The sequence below is a fragment of the Chanodichthys erythropterus genome, chromosome 20 (genome assembly GCF_024489055.1).
Source record: "Chanodichthys erythropterus isolate Z2021 chromosome 20, ASM2448905v1, whole genome shotgun sequence".
Taxonomy (NCBI): Eukaryota; Metazoa; Chordata; class Actinopteri; order Cypriniformes; family Xenocyprididae; genus Chanodichthys; species Chanodichthys erythropterus.
In genome coordinates, this window is record NC_090240.1 from 2,154,327 (window position 1) to 2,180,903 (window position 26,577).

At 33.4% G+C, this 26,577-nt stretch overlaps 1 protein-coding gene across 1 annotated transcript; it reads left to right on the plus strand.

The window, feature by feature from the left end:
- The first annotated feature begins 22,435 nt into the window (after window positions 1-22,435).
- Window positions 22,436-26,570, plus strand: LOC137009752 (uncharacterized). The gene is made up of 7 exons (XM_067372224.1): window positions 22,436-22,539; window positions 23,300-23,961; window positions 24,051-24,096; window positions 24,290-24,381; window positions 24,787-24,897; window positions 25,391-25,667; window positions 26,337-26,570. The coding sequence occupies exons 1-7, from the start codon at window positions 22,522-22,524 to the stop codon at window positions 26,547-26,549; spliced, it is 1,419 nt and encodes a 472-aa protein (XP_067228325.1). The 5' UTR covers window positions 22,436-22,521; the 3' UTR covers window positions 26,550-26,570.
- Window positions 26,571-26,577: the final 7 nt, after the last annotated feature.

Below are 26,577 nucleotides of genomic sequence, written 5' to 3' on the forward strand. Positions count from 1 at the left end.
TTAACAATGCTAGATGCTTACAAAGTCTGGCAGACATGGCGAACTGATCACGTTCTTCTTTTTTTCGGGAGATAAACCACTTGGCGGTCGGAAAGCAAACCGGTTCTGAGGCGGAATTGTTCAGGAGTTTTTGCTTTATAGTCTATCATTAAATATCCAAAAGGGCGGCTGGTAGCGTCTTGATAACACTCCAAAAAGTATTTAGCATTTCCAGGATACATTTGGCGCCCTAGCACCGAGACTTGATTGGCATCCCGGGGGTTTTTAAACAGAATCAAGTAATTGGTGTTTAAACTAATGGTTCTGCTGGATTTACCTTGAACAAATAAGTTTTGGACAATATATATAGCGCTGAGATTACGATGATGCGCATACTGTGTAAAGACCCGTTCGATTTCTGTGTTACCACTAGCTTCTTGCATCATATCATCAATAATTAGAAGATTAGCTCTGTTCACAGGTAGTAAATCATCACTATTCAGACTCTCGGGTATTCCTTCCACAAATTTAATGTCATACAATTTAAGTAATTCATCATACAGAGGTTGCCAACAATCATACAAAAAAACTATGTTTTCAATTTTTTTAGAAATCATATTTAACCCATTTTCTAACAGACTTTTTACAAAATAACTCTTCCCCGAATTAGAAGGACCGCTTATGACAGCAGTGAATGGATGTTGAAGTCTGAAATCGAAATCAGAGACATCCCGCGACCCTCTGTGCATCATCGAATCAGTAGCCATAAGGTAGTGTGGTGAAATCAGACAAAAGTCTGCGTTTATTATACACCACCTTAAACCTTTTATCGACTGATTTGTTGTGCAATGTGAGAGTCCTTTTATTCCTCACAATGTTTTCAGTGTGGGCCAGGATGTATTGTGTAGTGTCACGTGATGCCACATACCCATCAACTAAGTCGATCAGAGAATCTAATCGGATAACTTGTGAATTTTTAGCGTTCAGCGTTATACCCTTAGCCTTCATGATCACTTTCCCTTTGGCAGTACGATATCCATAAGATTTTGGTCCGCTAGAGCAAAACTCTGTGATATAATCATCGTCATCTATCTCATTCGTCAGCTCCCCCAAATGATCACCCAGAGGCGTTACCCAGTCCCCATCCCTTGATACAAATATAACGCTGTCTGTGTCTGAGTATAACAAGCGATCGCCGAGTTTATCCATGAGTTCGTACAATTCCAGACGGGCGTGTGCTGTTGTAAATGCACCAACAAACACATTAATGTCACGGGTCTCGCGCTCATCACCTTCTGCGGTATTATACTGGACAAGCGCAACATCGTCTGAGACGAATGTGAAAAATTTTAGACCCTCGGTTTTACCAAAAACAACTCCGGTAAATTCTTCAGGGTCTCTCACCAGATAAGTCTGGGGTAAATTCGACCTCATCGAGAACCGACCCCAAAGACTGTTCAAGATTAACTTGTTTATTGACCTCTGAGCCAGGTTGTGTTTGATCTTTTCGGGGTCAAGATGAATCCCCTCTTTTTCAAAATATTCATGAATGTAAGTTGCTTTGTCACCATCTGTGACAACGTTTGACGGGTAACCGGAGGCCTGCTGTTTCAATTGTAAAAAAGTTTTTACATAATCGCAGAACAATGTATCCGATTGTTGCGGAAAATGCCAAACTTCATAGATCCTATCTACCACATAACCCTTCTCGATGGCTTTTAAAAGCTCAATACTGACCCAACAACCTGTGAGTGACCTCTCTTCATCAGTGTGGTTACAGCTTGTTGTTTGGTTTTCAGACCGAGCACATGTTCCACATAGGGGAAACATGAGTTTTCCAGAGCATCTGAAAGGGAGAACCGGGTGTAGTAATTTGCGAGGAGGAAACACGGTAGCTTTAATAAGACCGTAATAATTTTCGATCGGTTCAAAGTCATGGAAAATAATTTCGGGGTGACCGATCGGATAGCTCTTCCTCGACTGACAAAAAGGATATAAGCTCGTAAAATCCACGTAGCTTATTTTTTCATCACCCGCGGTTTTGTGGTAGAGTTTATAAGCGTTGGTTCGACCGCCAAAGAGTGCTTCTCTAGGTTTCAACCTCTCTGGCGCCGAATAAGTACTCATAAATTCTATCACAGAGGGGTCAGTTTTTTTCATTTTTTCCCATTCGCACTCCCAAACAACTTCCATTTTCAAACCGTATGCGTTCTGCAGGATTTCAATTTTGTCATCGAATTGAATTCTGAGATCGCCGTAGGGGACGTGTGACAAGGGATGTGTATCGTGGGGTTCAAAGCGGCATTCGTGACCATGATGGACGCAACCATTAAATTCTAGACCGTACTTTGATTCAGATTCCTCATAGTAACCATCTAAATAGTAGTTACCAATCAACACCTCACCATGGTTCAGGGCATGATGAATGTCCACATTTCGAGTCTTTTTGACATACTCGAGCCATTGAATTGATGCACTTGAGTAGGTCTTACTCTTTTGGATGTACGCATTATTATGCGTCAGAGCCAATGTATCTCTTTCGAAATACTCCGATTTAAAAATCCCCATACAACAGCTCGGTAATGTGACATACGTAAACGGATCGATTTTGGCGCACTCTATAAACGACTCTCTGTATTTCATACACGCTTCGCGTAACAAGACCACATCGTTGACACCGTACTTGTACAACTCCTTCTTGAAGTTGAAAAGTTTATCAGAGACCGTGCTGTACCATGCATCGAACTTAACCTGATCTTTATCGGAGAGGTTTTCATACCCGTAGTATGTTTTGTCTGGATAATTTCCGACATAATTCTCATTTTCAACCCTATTGAAAAGGTGGGGGAAATAACCTTTTTCAGCCGTGGTTAAATTGAGCGCCACAGGCATCTTAGCAAGGGCCATCGGTATGAAACTGTAGCTATCGATGTATCGCTGGTCAAAAGCATCGTCGTACATGTAGATCAATTTACATCCTTGCATTATGATATCTACAACGAGCCCTGCTTTGCAAAAATACTCCAAAATCAGAAATGAGTCAAATCTGGATGCGCAATGAGCTATGAAGGTGTATCCTTTGTATCGGGGTTGTCTAAAACGAGTGATTAGTCGAGCAATACAGTCGGAACCTTCGGCCACAAATCTTGTCCCTTTAAAAGTGATCGCGCAAATGAAATTCGCAGTGTGCTTTGCACCGTCGTAACGAGTTTCGAAATCATAGAAAATATATTTTGTGCTAGGTTCCTTGTGCGATACAGGTTTAATAAAACAACGATGTTCCCCGTGACCCGACAGATCTTCTCTACAATGCGCACATCAAATGTCAGGACATTTATGTTTTGCAGTGGTGCCTGTAACCTCATATCGCCTATTGCACAAGTTGCAATATTTTATTTTGTCACAGGGGGGCTTTTCATTACCCGGCGGAGCTTTCTTGTGCATGTCATAACAGTAGGTAGATTTACAATACCTCAGACAATCGGTGCAGTGCACTGTTCTTTTTGGGAATTTGTGACAATTTGCATCGAAACACACATTGCAGACATATTTGCAATGATGATTTCAAGGGTGATTGTACCCTTTGTAGCAATATCCGCATACAAACTCACTACCGATAAAAGCAGTCAGATTAAGAATCATGTAAAAGTGTTCGTCATGTAAATATAGGAAGACGGTTCTAGGGTGAGGATCATCATGGTTTTTGAATACTTCTAACCCACCACTGCTCGTCCTGTAAAAAACAACAATTTTGACGTCTAACAGTTTTTCAAACGTACCTATGTGATGAAGAGCAATCGGGTCATTGATTGAGAAACCAGCGTTGTTGTGGATGCTTAGTGCACACGATTCCAATTCGCTCTCTGGTAACTGAGGATCCAAAAAACGTGCAAGACAGATAGAGAAACATAATTTGTTCGAAACATTCATCGGACAAAATAAACTCATCTTTTTTCTTTTAATCACCTCGTTGAGAGATAAATCTACAAGTTTACGACGAGTGCCACCGCCTTGTCTATTCATGGCTATGTTAGCTTGAATTTCAATCTGGTCGTCCGACATAAGCTGATAAACACTTTGTAAAATCCTACTGATTTGATCGATGAAAATGTTAACATCATAATTACTACTGGGAGTTAAACAGCTGTAACATCCGATTTTAAATTTGGGCCTTTCAAGGTCAAGTTGATAACACTACCATCGCCACCAATGTGTCAGGCTAAGGATACTACTTCAGCCATGGTGTCGTGAAAGAAAATGTAATACGCGGCCAAATCGTTAGAGTTAATCTCCCTCAGATTCATGGATCTTTGCAGTTCCACGCTATTGAATCTGGGTCTAGGTAAAACATGATAACCATTTACAGTTCCTCCCCGATCTAACAATGTTGCGATTTCGGCACGGCTCGGTAGCAAAGTACCAGAAGTTGATCCTGCATTGTTGGATCGGTCTGCATTATTTGTATCGGGCGTTGCGCGACTAGTCGATGGTTGTGTGGAATCATCATTTTCTGAAGAGGAAGTCTGATTGGATGAATTACGAAAACCACTACCGTATTGAATTACCTGTGCGTTGTGAGTGTTTATTAACATTTCCTGTAAACGATCGCACAAATTAAGATTTAGACTTTGATCTACTGTTATTTCCAACTGATCCAAATGAGAAATTTGATGCGATGTAAACATATTTGACAAATCTAAGGAATTTGGATATGTATCTTTAAGATGTTGTAATCTATCGGAAAGAGACATATTTTGTACCCTCGCTTCATTATTTTCATTCGTGCTTAGAATCAGGTATGTGAGAGTTTGACACCCATACCCACCGTCTGAACATTTTTCTTCTACATCCATTTTTCCCCCTAACCTTCACAGAGGTGAACAAAAACAAATTAATATATAATACAGCGTAAACAAAAAAAATGGAATAGGTGTGACCTGAAAAAAAACAAAAAAAACAAATCAAATTAAGACAGTGACTAAATCATTAGCATACAATGTAAAACAGTGAAAATAACATGAATCGTTAAAACAGAATGTGTAGTACAGAGTCTAAAAACAAATCAATAACTTTTGTTCAAAACATACAGTACACTTAAAATGATATAGTGTCGTACAGAAGCAATTCACATAGTAACTTACAGAGTGATAATCATTAAAACAGAATGTACAGAGTATAGAACAAATCAAATAATAACTTTGTTCAAAACATGCAGCACAATTAAAAAAGATAATGACATAGTGTTGTACAGAAGCAATTCACATAGTAACATACGGTGTGATAATCGTTAAATCAGAATGTGTAGTACAGAGTCTAAAAACAAATCACATAATAACTTTGTTCAAAACATACAGCACAATTAAAAAAAGATAATGATATAGTGTCGTACAGAAGCAATTCACATAGTAACATACAGAGTGATAATCGTTAAAACAGAATGTGTAGTACAGAGTCTAAAAACAAATCACATAATAACTTGTTCAAAACATACAGTACACTTAAAATGATATAGTGTCTTACAGAAGCCATTCACATAGTAACATACAGAGTGATAATCGTTAAAACAGATTGTACAGAGTCTAAAAACAAATCACATAATAACTTTGTTCAAAATATACAGCACAATTAAAAAAAGATAATGATATAGTAAAACAGTGTGAAAACAATACAAGATTTAAATATGTTGAAAAGATACAATTTTTAAAAACAGATTGAAAAGATTACTCATGGATACAAGTTTTTAATATGGTGTAAAAAGATATAAGTTATTTTGGATAAATGTTTTTAAAACAGAGTGTGAAAAGACACAAGATTAAAATATGTTGAATACAATATTTGAAAAAAGATAACATTTTTTAAAAACAAATTGAAAAAGATGTCTCATGGATACAAGTTTTTTTAATATGGTGTAAAAAAGATACAAGATATTTGTGGATACATGTTTTTTAAAATCACAGTGTGAAAAGACACAAGATTGTAATATGTCAAATACGCTGATATTCATTAAATCAGGATGTGTGTAGTACAGATAGAGAAACAAGTCACATAATAACTTTGTTCAAAATGTACAGTACACTTAAAAAGATAATGATATAGTAAAACAGTGAAAACAATACAAGATTGAAATATGTTGAATACAATTTTTGAAAAGATACAATACTACAGTGTAAAAAGATACAAGTCATTGAATAAATGTTTCTGAAAATCAGTGACAAAAAAGATCACATAATTTTTAAATCATAGTGTGAAAATCATGAATACATTTGTTAAAAATATAATGAAAACATGCAATGTAAGAGATGTGACATCTAAAGTCGAAAAAAAAAGTGTGATGAAGAGGACCCTCTCGTGGCGTTTTTATCTGCTAGAAGTTTTTCACCCCGCCCTCTGATGATTCTCAAATTTCTACTTACATTTATTAGAATAATATTTCTAATAATCACACATTTTAAAGTAAAAACATTCCTTGTGATAAAAAATATACTTCGAACCGAGGAGGGGTTAAAATATAAAGTATGATCATTTATTTCACATTATTTTTAGATTATTCATTATGAATATTATTCATTATGAATATTATTTAATTGAGTATACGAATTAAAATAGATGAATATATTCTTTTTTTATATATATTTTCTTATTCATATATTATTTCTTAATTTTCATCCATTTAAAGAGAAGAAATATCATTTGATTCAGTCATTTTGTGAAAGGATTGATTAACTATAAGACCATAAGATTAACTAGGAATGTTTAAGTGTAAAAATACATTCGCACTCGCAATGTTTAAAATGAGTTGTTTTATTAATATATTTGTTTTTCACATTTGTTAACCGTTTTAATCTTTTTTTTTTTAATTCATTTTCACATGATACAATTTTAAACAGTGACCGCTAGATGTCCTCCGAGTTCCACGTGCGTGAGAGAGCACAGCATCTGTTTTGGGTGTGTTTTTGTATGAGTACATACGCTTGTTAAAAAGACACGGCTTCATTTATGACATTTTTTACCCAAGGGAGCAATTTTATCTTTTGCGCGTGAAAAAACATGTGTTTTTTCCTACTGAAAACACTATATTGACAAAACTTGACTTGATATTTTACGACCGGAGAAAAGGAGTGACAAATTTTGTTTTTTCGAGGATAATTTTTTTTTTTTTTAACTGTTCAGAAACGGAATGTCGCGGAAATCTGATATTCTAAGGTAAATAACCATGAATGTTTTTTTCTCTCTGCCTTTCTGAGATTTTCTTAATGTGTGTGTGTGTGTTATCTGAACAAAGGAATTGACGGATGATTATATAATATTCGTTCTCATTTATGTATTCTATGTTTGTATCATTGAAAATGTAGCGCTATATGTAGATTAAAGATCAGATCGTTGAATAATCATACTTTGAGTTACATTTATACATAATCACATGCGTTATAGATAGTTTTATATCACAGTTTTAGTGGTATTTAAAGATAAGAAATATACGTGATATGAAAAATATAAATTGTGAAAGAAAAAATGTTTAAATGTGAAATAATTCGTAATGTTTAACATTGAGAGTTTGTTCAACATTGTTTAACATTGAGAGTTTTAATTGACATTTGTTTTCTCTGTGACCGCTAGATGTCGTCCGAGTTCCGCTCGCGTGTGACAGAGCGCTGCATCTGTTTTGGAGATCAAATGCGTGAACATATAGGTTGACAGAAAGACACGGCTTCATTTATGACATTTTTCCCCAAGGGAGCAATTTTATCTTTTGCGCGTGAAAATATGTGTTTTTACCTACTGATAAACAACAGTTATTTACGACCGGAGAAAAGCTGTGACAATTTTGTTTTTTCGAGGATAATTTATTTTTTTAAAACTGTTCAGATATTCTAAGGTAAATAACCACGAATGTTCTCTATCTCTTTGAGATTTTCTTTATGTGTGTGTGTGTGTGTGTGTGTGTGTGTGTGTGTGTGTGTGTGTGTGTGTGTGATATCTCATCAAATGCATTGACGGATGATTAAACTATTTTATTAGATTATATAATACCCGTTCTCATTTATGTACACTGTTTGTATCATCCTGATTATAATTTATCCATTTTTCACACATGTGGTCAACAGATCAGTCGGGTTAGAGAGAGTTCAAATAACAACTATATAAATACAACCTGACAGTTCAATATCAATCATTCTGCAAAACCAACCCCCATAGGAATATTCATACCGGACACGATAAAAATGATTTATTATGACAGGTGCCATAAATCATTTTGACACAGTAGCCTCCCTATATCTCTCTCTAACAACTTCATTCTTACTAGTAAAAACTTCATTCTTACTAGTAAGAACTTCATTCTTACTAGTAAAAACTTCATTCTTACTAGTAAGAATGAAGTTTTTACTAGTGGAAATGTAATTCTTGATGTCAACAATTCATTTGTTGATATCAGGAATTACATTTCCACTAGTAACAATGTTAATTCTTGATATCAACATTTTAATTTCCACTAGTAAAAACTAGAATTCTTGATATCTGTAATTGTATTTTCACTAGTGAAATGTCACCATAGGCTGCCATTCAAATTCAATTATTGATATCAAGAATTGAGTTCTTACTAGTTGAAATTCCAATTTCACATATCAGAAATACAATTCTTACTAGTAAAAACTTCATTCTTGCTAGTAAAAACTTCATTCTTACTAGTAACAACTTCATTCTTACTAGTAAAAACTTCATTCTTACTAGTAAAAACTTCATTCTTACTAGTAACAACTTCATTCTTACTAGTAAGAATGAAGTTTTTACTAGTGGAAATGTAATTCCTGATATCAACAATTCAGTTCTTGATATCAACAATTGATATCCTGGGAATGAATAAAAGTCAAAACGGCTTGTCGAAGTGTTGGTAAGGCGCGTTAAAATAGTTTTGACGCAAACTGACAGAGGTTCGAATCCGCCTTTTGCCGAACTCGCTCCTTTTCCCATCCATCAGATTGGAAAGGCATTTATCTTCAATAAAAATGAAGATATAAAAATAAAGATATTCGAAAAGTGGCGAACTTACGAACTTAAGAAATTAAAAAGACTTCCTATTTCTGCAGTTTGTGCATTTTATAAGTCAAACTGCATCGTTGACAAAATGGATGTAAACTGACTACAACGCACTGCACCATGCAGCACCAAAGTTCGCAATAATGGAAGTATACCGCTCAATTCATTTAGTGTATTTATGTATATTGATACACCGTTTACTCTTTTATGAACTATCATAGTTAATGAAGCCCAAGTGCCACCTACAGGCCTATTAGTGTAGGCTGGTGAAATGGTGACATGAAAAGAAAGACTTTATTATGTTACCATTTTTGATAATTATGCAGCATTATGAAAAAAGTCTCTTAATAAACTCCTCCTGCATTTATTTGATCAAAAACAGCAATATAGTGAAAGATGATTACAATTTACAGTGATGGTTTTCTATTTTAATATACTTTTAAATATAATTTATTCCTATAATTTATGCTGTTCTTTTCTATCATTTTATTCATCAAAGCATCTTGGAAAAAAAGTATCACAGGTTATAAAAAATATCAAGCAGCACAACTGTTTGTAACATCGATAATAAATCATCATATTAGAATGATTTCTGAAGGACCATGTGACACTGAATACTGGAGTAATGATGCTGAAAATTCAGTTTTGCTTCACATAAATCAATATATTTTGAAGTATATTAAAACACAAAACCATTATTTTAACTGTAAAAATATTTCACAATATTACAGTTTTTTCTGTATTTTTGATCAAATAAATACAGCCTTCTTGCAAAAACATAACATTATATATATATATATATATATATATATATATATATATATATATATATGTTTTACATTGCCCCTTTTTTACATTTGAGCCCCTGCCCCTGAGGAACTCTCTGCATGTCCCTGTCTGTTATTATTGCACCGTTTAATGTACAACAACACTAATGTACAAATATTATCTGACACAATTTATAAGTAGCCTGTAAATATACCATCTGACTACTATGTGCACTTATTGCAAAGAGAATACTTTTTTATAGGCAAATAGAATATTTAGCTTTTTTCACTTAGTGTAAGTAGCATATAAGAAATGGTGCCATTTTCACTTAGTGTAAATAGATTCTGTTGCTATTTTCACTTAGAGCTATTGTCACATTTTGCAGTCTGTTCCCACGGATTTAAACTGTACTCGTCCAAGAAGAGAACAGGCTTCCGGGTTATCGCAAATAAAATAATGATATTTTTATATAGGGCAAATAGAATGAATCTTAGGCCAATTACTTTTTGTGTAGGCCTATGTGGAATGCATCAAATTGTCTTAACTGCATGCTTAAAATAATTCTGTGAAGCACTTTTTTTCTAACTCAGAAGACACCCATTTTAGGGTAAGGTCAAGAAGGGATACAGCTACAGACACTGGGAATGCGCTAAATTAATATTTGGTCATTTCATTACTGTATGAGCACGAACAGCCCATTACCAACATGTATATCAAACTTATAAAAACTTTGTAAACATGGAGAACAATAAATGACCACACATGCTGAGTTTTATGAATTTATGATGCTGGTGGTGAGTGTAAAATCAAATTCAAAACAGCCATTTCACCTGGAAGAGTAAGGCTGTGATATTAATGTTGGCCACTAGAGGGGGCCATATGATAAGGAATCTTTAACCTTAATCTTTTCTCTATCATTTTTTTCTTTGTTTTTTCACTTTTACATGCCCCAATAAAATATTATTTGTCAAGTTTCCAGACATGATTGCTGTAGGCCTACATTTAAAATGAAGAGACAATTTTATTCATCTCTTTTAACATAACATACACGATTCCGTTCTATTCTGTAATTTTGCAGGCAAAAGCTCTGTAAACTACAATCACCAAAACAACACTTCATGATAACAATGTAATGAAACAGTAGAGGCACTTTACCAAAACATAAAAAAAAAGTTTACGAATAAAGCATTCATTAGTTATTTTATGATACTACCGTTGTTAGGTTTTCAGTAAACATTATAGTTATAAAGTAAAATGACAATAACAATAATAATAACAGGCTGACAACCCGATGGGCAAGATTACATTCTTATTAAATCATTGTCTCTTCCACTCCAAACCCACTACAATTGAGAGACATTCCAGATGCATATTTCATTCAAATATATTATGCAACTGGACTATCAGACGAGTTATCCAGTGTTATATTTAATGTGACATTAAAATGGCCAATGGGAATAGGAAAGAGGTTCAAAAAGACTTTATCATTCATCTTGTCCAATGTGGCCCTATACTTCAAGTTAATGGACAACATATTACTATAAATAAAAATAATACAAGTTATTAGCACATTACAGTGTAGCTATCATGCCATATTTATGCATCCATTGGACAGAGAGTGCAAATATTTCAGCTCATTATTAGGCTATCCCATATGAGAAGGTGTCGGTGTACATAATACATCAAAATGTACACTAAAAATTTTCAGTAGCCAATAACGTTTCATTACACTGTTTTATAATGCACAGGTCTTTAATCAAAGAGAAACACCGGCACGAATTTGGGCACTATGACGACACATTCTGTATTAGAGCCATATGTAAATGTCATGGATGGAACAATAAAAAAATAGTCCATTGATGCATTAGAAAGTGTAATGAAAACAAAAAATAAACATGAAAAACGACATGAGGTTATTTTTCTTATCTTCATGTCAATGGTAAAATAAATGATACATAAATGCCTTGTTCATTTTTTTCCCTTAATTCTCCGAAGGACCCCGTGGCCAATAAAAACAAACAGGATGAAACTACTTTTTTTAACAAAAAAATAAATAAAATAAAAAAAATCAAGCCATAATATAATTTTTATGTTTTATTAACTAAACGAAAAAATAAAGGAGCCATTTCTCTGGACGGATGTTCTTCCTCCATCTTTGGCTTACAGAGGATTATGCGAAAACCACGTCTCATTAATATTCATTAGCTCATTACCATAGCTATTCTTACCTGTAAAAATTGCATTTCTAGATATCAGTAATTGAATTTTCACTAGTTGCAAGAGCAATTTCAGATATCAACTCTCTTTGTTGATATCAATAATTACATTGTTACTAGTAAAAATGCAAATTTTTGATATCAAGAATTCAATTGTCACTAGTTGAAATGTCAGTTCTTGATATCAACAATTTAATTTCTACTAGTAAAAATGTTCATTTTTGATATCTGAAAATGCATTCCTGATATCAACATAATTTCAGATATGTAAAATGGCTTTCTTACTAGTAACAATCACATTCATGATATCAGAAACTAACATTTTCACTAGTGACAATCAAATTATTGATATCAAAAATGAACATTGTTATTAGTAGCAATTCAATTGTTGATATCAAGAACTGACATTTCAACTAGTGACAAATGAATTATTGATATCAAAAATTCGCATTTTTACTAGTAAGAATTGTATTTCTGATATGTGAAATTGGAATTTCAACTAGTAAGAACTCAATTCTTGATATCAACAATTGAATTTGAATGGCAGCCTATGGTGACATTTCACTAGTGAAAATACAATTACAGATATCAAGAATTCTAGTTTTTACTAGTGGAAATTCAAAAGTTGATATCAAGAATACATATTTCTGCGAGTGATGACATCATTGTTGATATCAAGCATTAACATTTTTACTAGTGGAAATTCAAATGTTGATATCAACAATTGTCATTGTTACTAGTAGAAATGTAATTCCAGATATCAAGAATTAACATTTTAACTAGTGAAAACTGAATTGTTGATATCAAAATTTCATATCCTGGGAATGATTAAAAGTCAAAACGGCTTGCCTATTGCCTTTCCCAGGATATAAATTGCTGATATCAAGAATTCTAGTTTTTACTAGTGGAAAATAATTCTTGATATCAAAAATTAGCATTTTAACTAGTGAAAATTGAATTGTTGATATCAAAAATTAACCTTGTTATGGCAAGCCGTTTTGACTTTTATTCACATCTCAGGATATGAATTCTTGATATCAACAATTCAGTTCTTGATATCAGGAATTACATTTCCACTAGTAACAATGTTACTTCTTGATATCAACAATTTAATTCTTGATATCATCAATTCAGTTGTTGATATCAGGAATTACATTTCCACTAGTAACAATGTTCATTCTTGATATCAACTTTTGAATTTCCACTAGTAAAAACTAGAATTCTTGATATCTGTAATTGTATTTTCACTAGTGAAATGTCACCATAGGGTGCCATTCAAATTCAATTGTTGATATCAAAAATTTAGTTCTTACTAGTTGAAATTCCAATTTCTCATATCAGAAATGCAGTTCTTACTAGTAAAAATAGTAATTTTTGATATCAATAATTACATTGCTACTAGTAAAATGCAAATTGTTGATATCAAGAACTCAATTGTCACTAGTTGAAATGTCAGTTCTTGATATCAACAATTGAATTGCTACTAGTAAAAATGTTCATTTTTGATATCTGAAAATGTATTTCTGATATCAACATAATTTCAGATATGTAAAATGGCTTTCTTACTAGTAACAATCACATTCATGATATCAGAAACTAACATTGTCACTAGTGACAATCAAATTATTGATATCAAAAATGAACATTGTTACTAGTAGCAATTCAATTGTTGATATCAATAATAGATTTTGCACTAGTAACAAAGTAATTAATGATATCAAAAATTAGCATTTTTACTAGTAAGAATTTATTTCTGATATGTGAAATTGGAATTTCAACTAGTAAGAACTCAATTCTTGATATCTGTAATGGTTTTGTCGCCCTTTTAACATTTAAAAACATGAATTGTTGATATCAACAATTCAAGTCTTGATATCAGAAATGCAATTTTCACTAGTGGAAATGCTGATTGTTGATATCAGGAATTACGCTTCTTGATATCAACAATGACGTCATCACTCGCAGAAATACATTTATGATATCAAAAATGAAATCACAACTAGTAAAAAACATACTTCTTGTTATCTGTAACTTAATTCTTACATGTTAAAATTTAATTTTCACTAGTAAAAATTCTTATTGCAGATATCATGAATTCCGTTTAGGATATGTGCATAATAATGAATTCCTTTTCGGATATGTGCATAGTAATGACGACTGCTTGTTAATATTCAAATAAGAGCGTGATGTTTTTACGTGCTCAGAACTGTGGTGAACTGTGGACAAACTGGCAATGGCAAAGGAGGTTTTTAGGCAAATTAAACGCTTCACAATTCAGTTTTCAGACCATACAATGCAAATGCAAAACCAAAAAATTGAAACCAGGCATTTATTTTCCTTGTTTTACGGTTAGGCCTACATCATCGGTAGCAGCCGCGCCATAGAGTTACAGCAGAACAGACCGTTTGTGATGCACTTTTAAAAGGTAAGCCATTTAAATAAGATTTTATATCATCAGTACATCTGAATCAAATTAACTTGTGTATTAAAGCATGATAGCTGATATTGCTCACTAAATAAATAGTTTCAGGGGAAGTTATATGATAGTAGATTAGATAATAGATTAAAACAGCTTTATTCGTCGTTGTGTAATTAGAGAAAAAGTCTTCTCAACGGGATTATATAACTTTGGGGCTTGTGGTGGGTGAAAGTGGTAAAATTAGAATTCCTTATTAAATATACAACCTAGGTGAAAAAAAAATACTATAGTAAATAGTAGTCTATTGTGTTTTTGAACCATACTATAGTAAATTGTAGAATACTGTCTATATTAGCCTATAGTATTTACAACACTTTGTTAATGAATGCTACAGCATACTGCAGTATAGTGAACTGATACTGTAATAAATACTGTAGTATACTTTTGTTTTTTTATAAACTTCCCTCTCCCCATCAATCCAAAAATCAGCCGAGCTGACACATATAGACAGTCAACAGAATCACAATGTATTACTGTCTGTATGTGTCAGCTCGGCTGATTTTTGGATTGATGGGGAGAGGGAAGTTTATTAAAAAAAAAAACAATGCTTAAAAGCAGCACTATATATATATATATATATATATTATACTAGGCTAAATGGGAAATCATACTAAATACCAAAACTGTATTATATACTACTACTATATTTAATTTGTCCTGTTATGTCTCCTTTTATCTTGCTTTCAATACAAGCACAAAGGGGATTCAGATCCTGAAGACTCCATGCAATCTCGCTGTACCCTCACCGTCTCTGCTCCTTGGATTTTGCAAGCTTTTCCTTGCTCCTTATTTTTAATAAACCTTCAATAAACATAAAAGTTCCCAGTGTTGTTTTTTGTGAAAAAGGGCAGATACACCTGTATATGATTAACACACAACTTGGCACACAATCTTTAGTTATTTAGATTGCTCCTGCTCACTAGAACATATTTCCTCTTTTCCGTGTAAGTGCAAACCATGCATTCATACTCCTTTCTCTGACCAACTGGATCATCCTCGTGCAGCACTGCAAACCAAAGCAGAGACTACAAGAACATGTAGGAAAGGACAGACGAAATGCTTGACATGCAGTTTATTAGGAATGTATAAATCCATTGCATTAAACCAGTGCAAAAGTCAATGTGTGTGTATGATCATGTTTTGTTTTAGAATTGAATATATTGTGTATGAATCTAAATAGTAATAAGTTAATGGGGTGCATAAGAATTGTAAAAATTGAGATCATTTACATTTTACTTAATTAAATTTTACATTTCACTTGTTTGCAATGTGTTTTAAGGCAATCAACTGTCACCTGCAGGTCTCATATCGTTGTGAAACCACAGTGAACATGACATGATTGCAATTTCACATATCAGAAATACAATTCTTACTAGTAAAAACTTCATTCTTACTAGTAAAAACTTCATTCTTACTAGTAAGAATGAAGTTGTTACTAGTAAGAATGAAGTTGTTACTAGTAAGAATGAAGTTTTTACTAGTGGAAATGTAATTCTTGATATCAACAATTCAGTTGTTGATATCAGGAATTACATTTCCACTAGTAACAATGTTAATTCTTGATATCAACATTTGAATTTCCACTAGTAAAAACTAGAATTCTTGATATCTGTAATTGTATTTTCACTAGTGAAATGTCACCATAGGCTGCCATTCAAATTCAATTGTTGTTATCAAGAATTGAATTCTTACTAGTTTTAATTCCAATTTCACATATCAGAAATACAATTCTTACTAGTAAAAACTTCATTCTTACTAGTAACAACTTCATTCTTACTAGTAAAAACTACATTCTTACTAGTAAAAACTACATTCTTACTAGTAAAAACTACATTCTTACTAGTAACAACTACATTCTTACTAGTAAAAACTACATTCTTACTAGTAACAACTTCATTCTTACTAGTAAAAACTACATTCTTACTAGTAAGAATGAAGTTGTTACTAGTAAAAACTACATTCTTACTAGTAACAACTTCATTCTTACTAGTAACAACTTCATTCTTACTAGTAAGAATTAAGTTTTTACTAGTGGAAATGTAATTCCTGATATCAACAATTAAGTTCTTGATATCAACAATTGATATCCTGGGAATGAATAAAAGTCAAAACGGCTTGTCGAAGTGTAGGTAAGGCGCGTTAAAAATAGTTTTGACGCAAATTGACAGAGGTTCGAATCCGCCTTTTGCCGAACTCGCTCTACTTCCTTTTCCCATCCATCAGATTGGAAAGGCATTTATCTTCAATACAAATTAAGATATAAAAATAAGATATTCGAAAAGTGTCGAACTTAAGAAATTAAAAAGACTTCCTATTTCTGCGGTTTGTGCATTTTATAAGTCCAACTGCATCGTTGACAAAGTGGATGTAAACTGACTACAACGCACTGCACCATGCAGCACCAAAATTCGCAATAATGGAAGTATACCGCTCAATTAATTTAGTGTATTTATGTATATTGATACACCGTTTACTTTTATGAAACTATCATAGTTAATGAAGCCCAAGTGCCACCTACAGGCCTATTAGTGTAGGCTGGTGAAATGGTGACATGAAAAGAAAGTACTTTATTATGTTACCAGTTTTGATAATTATGCAGCATTATGAAAAAAGTCTCTTAATAAACTCCTCCTGCATTTATTTGATCAAAAACAGCAATATAGTGAAAGATGATTACAATTTACAGTGATGGTTTTCTATTTTAATATACTTTTAAATATAATTTATTCCTATAATTTATGCTGTTCTTTTCTAACATTTTATTCATCAAAGAATCTTGGAAAAAATGTATCAAAGGTTATAAAAAATATAAAGCAGCACAACTATTTCTAACATTGATAATAAATCATCATATTAGAATGATTTCTGAAGGACCATGTGACACTGAAGACTGGAGTAATGATGCTAAAAAATTCAGTTTTGCTTCACATAAATCAATATATTTTGAAGTATATTAAAACAGAAGACCATTATTTTAACAGTAAAAATATTTCACAATATTACTGTTTTTTCTGTATTTTTGATCAAATAAATGCAGCCTAACCTATATAGCTATAACCTATATATATATATATATATATATATATATATATATATATATATATCTATATATATATATATATATATATATATATATATATTGCCCCTTTTTTTACATCTGAGCCCCTGCCCCTGAGGAACTCTCTGCATGTCCCTGTCTGTTATTATTGCATATAGTTTAATGTACAACAACACTAATGTACAAATATTATCTGACACCATTTATAAGTAGCATCTAACTACTATGTGCACTTATTGCAAAGAGAATACTTTTTTATAGGGCAAATAGAATATTTAGCTTTTTTCACTTAGTGTAAGTAGCATATAAGAAATGGTGCTGTTTTCACTTAGTGTAATTCTATTGCTATTATATTCTATCACTTAGTGCAAATAGATTCTATTGCTATTTCACTTAGTGCAAAATTAAACGTACCTTGGAATATCCAATCTGTGCGCTTAGATTTGTAAACCATATCGGTTTTTCGATCCGCCTATACCCACAAATTTGTAAACCATGCCCACGCTTCGCAGTCTGTTCCCACGGATTCTGTATTTAAACTGTACTCATCCAAGAAGAGAACAGGCTTAAAATATTAATAAAATAATGATATTTTTATATAGGGCAAATAGAATGAATCTTAGGCCAATTACTTTTTGTGTAGGCCTATGTGGAATGCATCAAATTGTCTTAACTGCATGCTTAAAATAATTCTCTGAAGCACTTTTTTCTAACTCAGAAGACACAGATTTTAGGGTAAGGTCAAGAAGGGATACAGCTATGGACACTGGGAATGTGCTAAATTAATATTTGGTCATTTCATTACTGTATGAGCACGAACAGCCCATTACCAACACATGTATATCAAACTTATAAAAACTTTGTAAACATGGAGAACAATAAATGACCACACATGCTGAGTTTTATGAATTTATTATGCTGGTGGTGAGTGTAAAATCAAATTCAAAACAGCCATTTCACTTGGAAGATTAAGGCTGTGATATTAATGTTGGCCACTAGAGGGGGCCATACGATAAGGAATCTTTTAACCTTAATCTTTTCTCTATAATTTTTTTCTTTGTTTTTTCCCTTTTACATGCCCCAATAAAATATTATTTGTCAAGTTTCCAGACATGATTGCTGTAGGCCTACATTTAAAATGAAGAGACCTTTTTATTGGTCTCTTTTAACATAACATACACAATTCCGTTCTATTCCGTATTGTTTTGCAGGCAAAAGCTCTGTAAACTACAATCACCAAAACAACACTTCATGATAACAATGTAATGGAACAGTAGAGGCACTTTACCAAAACAGAAAAAAAAGTTTACGAATAAAGCATTCATTAGTTATTTTAGGTTTTAAGTAAACATTATTTTATAAAGTAAAACGACAATAACAACGACAACAACAATAATCATAACAGGCTGACAACCCGATGGGCAAGATTACATTATTATTAAATCATTGTCTCTTCCACTCCGAACCCACTACAATTGAGAGACATTCCAGATGCATATTTCATTCAAATATATTATGCAACTGGACTATCAGACGAGTTATCCAGTGTTATATTTAATGTGACATTAAAATGGCCAATGGGAATAGGAAAGAGGTTCAAAAAGACTTTATCATTCATCTTGTCCAATGTGGCCCTATACTTCAAGTTAATGGACAACATATTACTATAAATAAAAATAATACAAGTTATTAGCACATTACAGTGTAGCTATCATGCCATATTTACGCATCCATTGGACAGAGAGTGCAAATATTTCGGCTCATTATTAGGCTATCCCATATGAGAAGGTGTCGGTGTACATAATACATCAAAATGTACACTAAAAATTTTCAGTAGCCAATAACATTTCATTACACTGTTTTACAATGCACAGGCCTTTAATCAAAGAGAAACACCGGCACGAATTTGGGCACGATGACAACACATTCTGTATTAGAGCGATATGTAAATGTCAGGGAACAATAAAAAAATAGTCCATTGATGAAAGTGTAATGAAAACAAAAATAAACATGAAAAACGACACGAGGTTATTTTTCTTATGTTCATGTCAATGGTAAAATAAATGATACATGAATGCCTTGTTCATTTTTTTCCCTTAATTCTCTGAAGGACCCCGTGGCCAATAAAAACAAACAGGATGAAACTACTTTTTTTAACAAAAAAATAAATAAATAAAAAATAAAAAATCAAGCCATAATATAATTTTTATGTTTTATTAACTAAACGAAAAAATAAAGGAGCCATTTCTCTTCCTCCATCTTTGGCTTACAGAGGATTATGCGAAAACCACATCTCATTAATATTCATTAGCTCATTACCATAGCTATTCTTACCTGTAAAAATTGCGTTTCTAGATATCAGTAATTGAATTTTCACTAGTTGCAAGAGCAATTTCAGATATCAACTCTCTTTGTTGATATCAATAATTACATTGTTACTAGTAAAAATGCAAATTTTTGATATCAAGAATTCAATTGTCACTAGTTGAAATGTCAGTTCTTGATATCAACAATTTAATTTCTACTAGTAAAAATGTTCATTTTTGATATCTGAAAATGCATTCCTGATATCAACATAATTTCAGATATGTAAAATGGCTTTCTTACTAGTAACAATCACATTCATGATATCAGAAACTAACATTGTCACTAGTGACAATCAAATTATTGATATCAAAAATGAACATTGTTACTAGTAGCAATTCAATTGTTGATATCAAGAACTGACATTTCAACTAGTGACAACTGAATTATTGATATCAAAAATTCGCATTTTTACTAGTAAGAATTGTATTTCTGATATGTGAAATTGAAATTTCAACTAGTAAGAACTCAATTCTTGATATCAACAATTGAATTTGAATGGCAGCCTATGGTGACATTTCACTAGTGAAAATACAATTACAGATATCAAGAATTCTAGTTTTTACTAGTGGAAATTCAAATGTTGATATCAAGAATACATATTTCTGCGAGTGATGACATCATTGTTAATATCAAGAATTAACATTGTTACTAGTGGAAATGTTAATTCTTGATATCAACATTTGTCATTGTTACTAGTAGAAATGTAATTCCAGATATCAAGAATTAACATTTTAACTAGTGAAAACTGAATTGTTGATATCAAAATTTCATATCCTGGGAATGATTAAAAGTCAAAACGGCTTGCCTATTGCCTTTCCCAGGATATAAATTGCTGATATCAAGAATTCTAGTTTTTACTAGTGGAAAATAATTCTTGATATCAAAAATTAGCATTTTAACTAGTGAAAATTGAATTGTTGATATCAAAAATTAACCTTGTTACTAGTGGAAATGTAATTCTTGATATCAAAAATTGCCATTGTTACTAGTGGAAATGTAATTCCTGATATCAAGAATTAGCATTTTAACTAGTGAAAACTGAATTGTTGATATCAAGAATTCATATCCTGAGAATGAATAAAAGTCAAAACGGCTTGCCATACCTTGTTACTAGTGGAATGTGCTACTATGTGTTGTCTTTGCAATGCACAAAGCCATAAGTTACACCTTGAATGCATTGCAATCCAACAACACGTTACCTCTCCAATGCACAACGGAATGAGTTAGTTCTAGTATGCATTAATATTCAACAATTGCATAGCTTTAATACTGTTCTTCAATGCACAGTGAAAGGTCGTGTGTGCAAGTGCAATGCCCCAGGACATGTATCTCTTCACTGCACAACGGAATAATTCAGTTCTTGTATACAATGCAATGAAATGAGTGCATAGATTAAATTTAAATTAAATTACATACATCTTATATTGTAATGCAATGCAACAGCACATTATGTTCTCTCTCCAATGCACACCGAAATGAGTTAGTTCTTGTGTGCATTACAATGCAACATGTGCATAACTTATATGTTGTTTTTTAATGCACAGTGAAATGCAGTAAGCACACGTGTTATCTCTTCACTGCACAACGGAATAATTTATAAGTTTTTGAATGAAATGCAATGAAATGGGTGCATAAATGATTACAATTTACAAAATATGTTACAATGTTATAATGTTATATCTCTTCAATACACAGCGGGATAAGTTAGTTGTCGCTTGCAATGCAATGCAACAGCACATACGTTATCCCATAGATTATAGGATATTTTTCAATGTGCAACGGATTAACTTAGTTTCTAGCATGCAATGAAGTGAAACATTGCCCATATCATGCAACATTGTATCTGTTCAATGCACGTCAGAATGAATTAGTTTATATGTTATTCTTCCACAAATTAATAAGTTAGCTGTTGTATGCAATGCAAAGCAACCACATATATGTTATCTCTTCACTGCAAAAGCACTTATATCTCTGCACAGCGGAATGAGTTAGTTCTTGTGTGCAATGTAATGCAACAAGTGCATAGCTTAAATGTTGTTCTTCTATGCAGAGTGAGAGGTCGTGTGTGCAATCCAATGCAACAGCACATAAGATCAAGTGCAAGTGCATCAGTGCAAGTGAGTTAGTTCTTGTATAAACTGCAATGCAACAAGTGCATAGCTGTTGCTCTTCAGTACACAGCGAAAGATTGTGTTTGCAATGTAAATGCAAGAGCACAAATTATGGCGTTTAAATAGAGTCAAAAGTCGCGCGCACGAAAACCACGAGCACGAGAATAAAGCCAAGCGCGCAAAACAGACCCACGAGAGGAAAATAACAACGCGAGAGCGCATCTGTGCACCCGCGAGCGCGCATTTGTACACCGCGAGCGCGCAGAACAGTATTTGGGAGCGGAAATGAATACTGGCGCAAGCCCCTGCTGCCTAGCGCGCACAACTGCACATGAGCTCTCGCGCGACTACTCAACACTCGCTCGCTCCTCGAGTTGACTTTTGACACTTTGAGGGCGGGGCAATGACTTTTGTCTTCCCACCTGTGATTGGTCATTTGTTTAATCAGTTTCTCTCTTGTTTAAACATGTAGCAGGACTAGGACAAGGCACGTTTTTCGGAACCATTATGTCGGACCCGGAGCAGGTAATTTAATTTTTAAAAGTCTTTGTGTTTCCAGTGCTATATATTCAATATATGATATTGTATTGTACTTATTTTGTTTTCTGCCTAATGCATGTAGATAAAATCATCTTGAATAGTTTGTATAGGACCTTAACGACTAAAAAAGATAAGCTAATTTAAGATAAAGCTGGCTAACCCATAAATGTAGGATGTTAAAGGTTAGTTTTGACCTACATTGACAATATACAGTAAATAAATCATGGCTGAGTAGCGTTTCTAGCTACTAAACAAAGCTAGTATGCTAATTTACTAAACAAAGCAGCGAAAATGCAATCTTTGTGATTTATTCAAACCACAGCACCGACCCCTATTGCTATTATCGTAATGCCGTTTATAAAATGATTAGAACACATTACAAACGGTATTAGTGAAACTTAATAACATAGTTACATCACTAAAAGCATTTTTCTGCTGATGGTCTATGTGACCCTGTAAAAAGTGTAAAAAAAGTGAAGTTTTTTGTGTTTTGATGTTTTCTATCATCCTATATGCAAACAATTAAGAAAATAATTTTGATATATTTACTACTAAGACCATGTTTGAAATAGGGAAATTAGTAAGTAAAATCAAACTTTGATGCTCATTATCTAATTTTTGATACTTTCCTGGAATCAAAGGATGAGTAGAGATAATGTAACCCTTTCAACTTTTGAAGTGTGTTTATCACAACAGTGACATGGTATCTTAACATCTCATTAATTATTCTTTGTTCTGTCAATAGCTAAGACACCACTTTTTGGAAAATCTTTTACACAAGTTGCAACAGGCCTTCAGCACAACACCACTGGATTTAGATTATCTGGAGTTTCTGTGTCGTCAGGAGCTGTATATTCTGGAGGCCCTGTCCAGTCACATACAAGTACCCCCTGCTATCACCCAGGCTTTGCAAGAGCTCTTTGAGCTTATACGGGCACAAGTGGAACATCCAGCACCATGTGTCAGAGTGGAAGTTGCTATCACCACAGGACGACCAAAAATTTTGGTTGAGGAACAACGCTTAAAATACATGCTACAGGCTCAACTTCCTGTGAGTTGCATAGCCACATTGATGGGCGTTTCAAAAAGCACGATTTTCAGACGCATGAGAGACTATGAGCTTTCTGTCCGTGACATGTATAGTTCCATCAGTGATGAAGAACTTGACAGTTTGGTTGCTTCTGTGAAGAACGCTTTACCAAATTCAGGCTACAGGATGGTCAGAGGAAGACTGGAGTCTATGGGCTACCGAGTTCAGTGGAGAAGAATTGCAGCCTCTATGCATAGGGTTGATTCAATGGGTATTATCTCAAGGTTATCAAGTCTTGGCTGTGTTGTGCGCCGAGTGTACTCTGTTCCAGGGCCCTTGTCCCTGGTACATGTGGACACAAATCACAAGCTAATTAGGTTTGCATTAAAGTCATGTTTTAACATATGAATAGATTTGCATGTTTAATAACTATATCAATAATGTATATTACTTAATTTCTTCACAGATACAATATTGTGATATTTGGAGGAGTGGATGGGTTCTCCAGAAAGGTAACTACTGGCTAACATTTGGTCAACATTATGTAGTCAGTAAACACATTTAAAACCTTTGTTACTAGTCATCAATTAAAATCCACAATGACTTAACTAATATTTGATGGGTAATTGGCACACACACACACACACAATATTTTTTTAATGGTTTACCATTTTAATCTGATTTACTGTATGTTTTACTTTGTAGATATTGTACTTGAATGCAGCCACAAATAACCGTGCTTCCACAGCATTTTCATTCTTTTTGGAGGCAACTCATCGGCATGGTTTACCCTCAAGGTAATGTACTTTAAATTGTTACAAAGCTGCACTTTTCTCTGTGTAAATAATATGAGAAAAATTTTAATGATTAAAAGCTGTTAGATAAATTAGAGTGTACAAGAGCTTTATAATCAGTTTAACTAGTTTCCTCAAAGCAAAATGTCTTTAAAAAACATTGACAAACATTGGCATTTTTTGTTGCATCTCCTTCTTTTACTGGACAACAGCATTCTATTGTTTCCTTGAGTAGTTTATTTAGTTTAGTAGTTTACTCGTGGTAAATTCTTTGCCCATCCCACTTTCTTGGTATACATTATCTTTAAAAAGTTATTTTATTACTTGAGGATAATCTTTATTTGTCAGAGCCATAATCCAATGTATGAACTGTTTCTTTTAATTTCACTATTATTGTTGTAATTTAAGGGTAAGAGCTGACCAGGGAGTGGAGAATGTGGATATTGCTCGGTTTATGTTCACTGTCCGTGGCAATAATCGGGGGAGCTTCATCTCAGGAAAAAGTATCCACAACCAAAGGTAATGCTTCTTATTTTATTCTCAGTTTTCCTGGTATTAAGGCGTATCCTCATCACATTTTATTGTTTCATTCTGATGTATCCGTATTTATTTATACATATGACAAATGCGCCATAAATGTGCCATATGGTGTTACATTGAATCTCTCATGTTGTTTGTCACTTAAACAATTAAGATAAATCTGTCTTATGCTAATTGTATATTAAGTTTTTATCAAATGTCACTGTGACACCATAGGACAGTGTTCCTCCACAACATAAAAACTACTATCTAGTCATAGAAACAGTAACAGTTTGAGTTACTTTTACTAACATTAAATTTTCATGATATAACAAGTGTTAGCAGTGTAAACTTTGGATGTAACATTACAGAACACATTCTACCACATACTTGCAATATAAGGTTTTGTTCCGTTTTAAAATTATTGCATGTTTGATAAAACGTCATGTTTTCCTACATGGTAACAGTGATTACTCATTGGATCCCCCAACAGAATAGAGCGGTTATGGCGAGACGTCTGGATCTCTGTGTCATCAAAATACTACAATCTTCTACACTCTCTTGAAGAAGATGGCCTCCTGGACATTTCATGTACGGATGACATATTCTGTGTACACTTTGCATTTCTTCCAAGACTCAAACGAGACTTGGAGGTATTTATTGAAGGCTGGAACCACCATCCTCTACGCACTGAGAGAAACCGGTCTCCAACACAGATTTGGGAGATTGCACGGATGCTTAACACTGCTGTAGATTCTGATAACCCTGAGGTAAGAGTACAAATTCATTTTTAAGAAGCAAAATATGATGACTATAATTTGATAAGACAATGTCATTATGATATATAATATAGATAATCTATAATAAATATTACAATGGCATTGAATTGTAAATACAGTCAGGTCCATAAATATTGGGACATCGACACAATTCTAACATTTTTGGCTCTATACACCACCACAATAGATTTGAAATGAAATGAACAAGATGTGCTTTAACTGTAGACTGTCAGCTTTAATTTGAGCATTTATATCCAAATCAGGTGAACAGTGTAGGAATTACAACAGTTTGCATATGTGACTCCCACTTGTTAAGGGACCAAAAGTAATGGGACAATTGGCTTCTCAGCTGTTCCATGGCCAGGTGTGTGTTATTCCCTCATTATCCCAATTACAATTATTATTCTGTCCCATTACTTTTGGTCCCTTAACAAGTGGGAGTCACATATGCAAACTGTTGTAATTCCTACATTGTTCACCTGATTTGGATATAAATGCTCAAATTAAAGCTGACAGTCTACAGTTAAAGCACATCTTGTTCATTTCATTTCAAATCTATTGTGGTGGTGTATAGAGCAAAAAATGTTAGAATTGTGTCGATGTCCCAATATTTATGGACCTGACTGTACATTGAATTGTTGTCTTATTGAAAATTTCTAGGCCATACAAGAGCCTGACATTGACTGGGAGACTGCTGCTGACTTTGATCATCTTGAATCAGAAAGCGGTGTTGTCGTACCTGAATATGAGAGCCCTATGACTGCAGAAATGATGAATGAACTACATAGTTTGGTTGATCCACTGGATCTGAACATTAATGATGAACAGCTCTACATAATCTGCTATGAACACATAAAACGACTACGGACATAAAGATACATTTCAGTGAATACATGGACGC

Bases quoted from the DNA above. Each gene is read 5' to 3' on its own strand.
- LOC137009752 (XM_067372224.1), top strand. The intron at 24,097-24,289 runs GTAACTACTGGC...TTTACTTTGTAG, and splicing joins TGGATGGGTTCTCCAGAAAG to ATATTGTACTTGAATGCAGC. The intron at 25,668-26,336 runs GTAAGAGTACAA...GAAAATTTCTAG, and splicing joins TAGATTCTGATAACCCTGAG to GCCATACAAGAGCCTGACAT.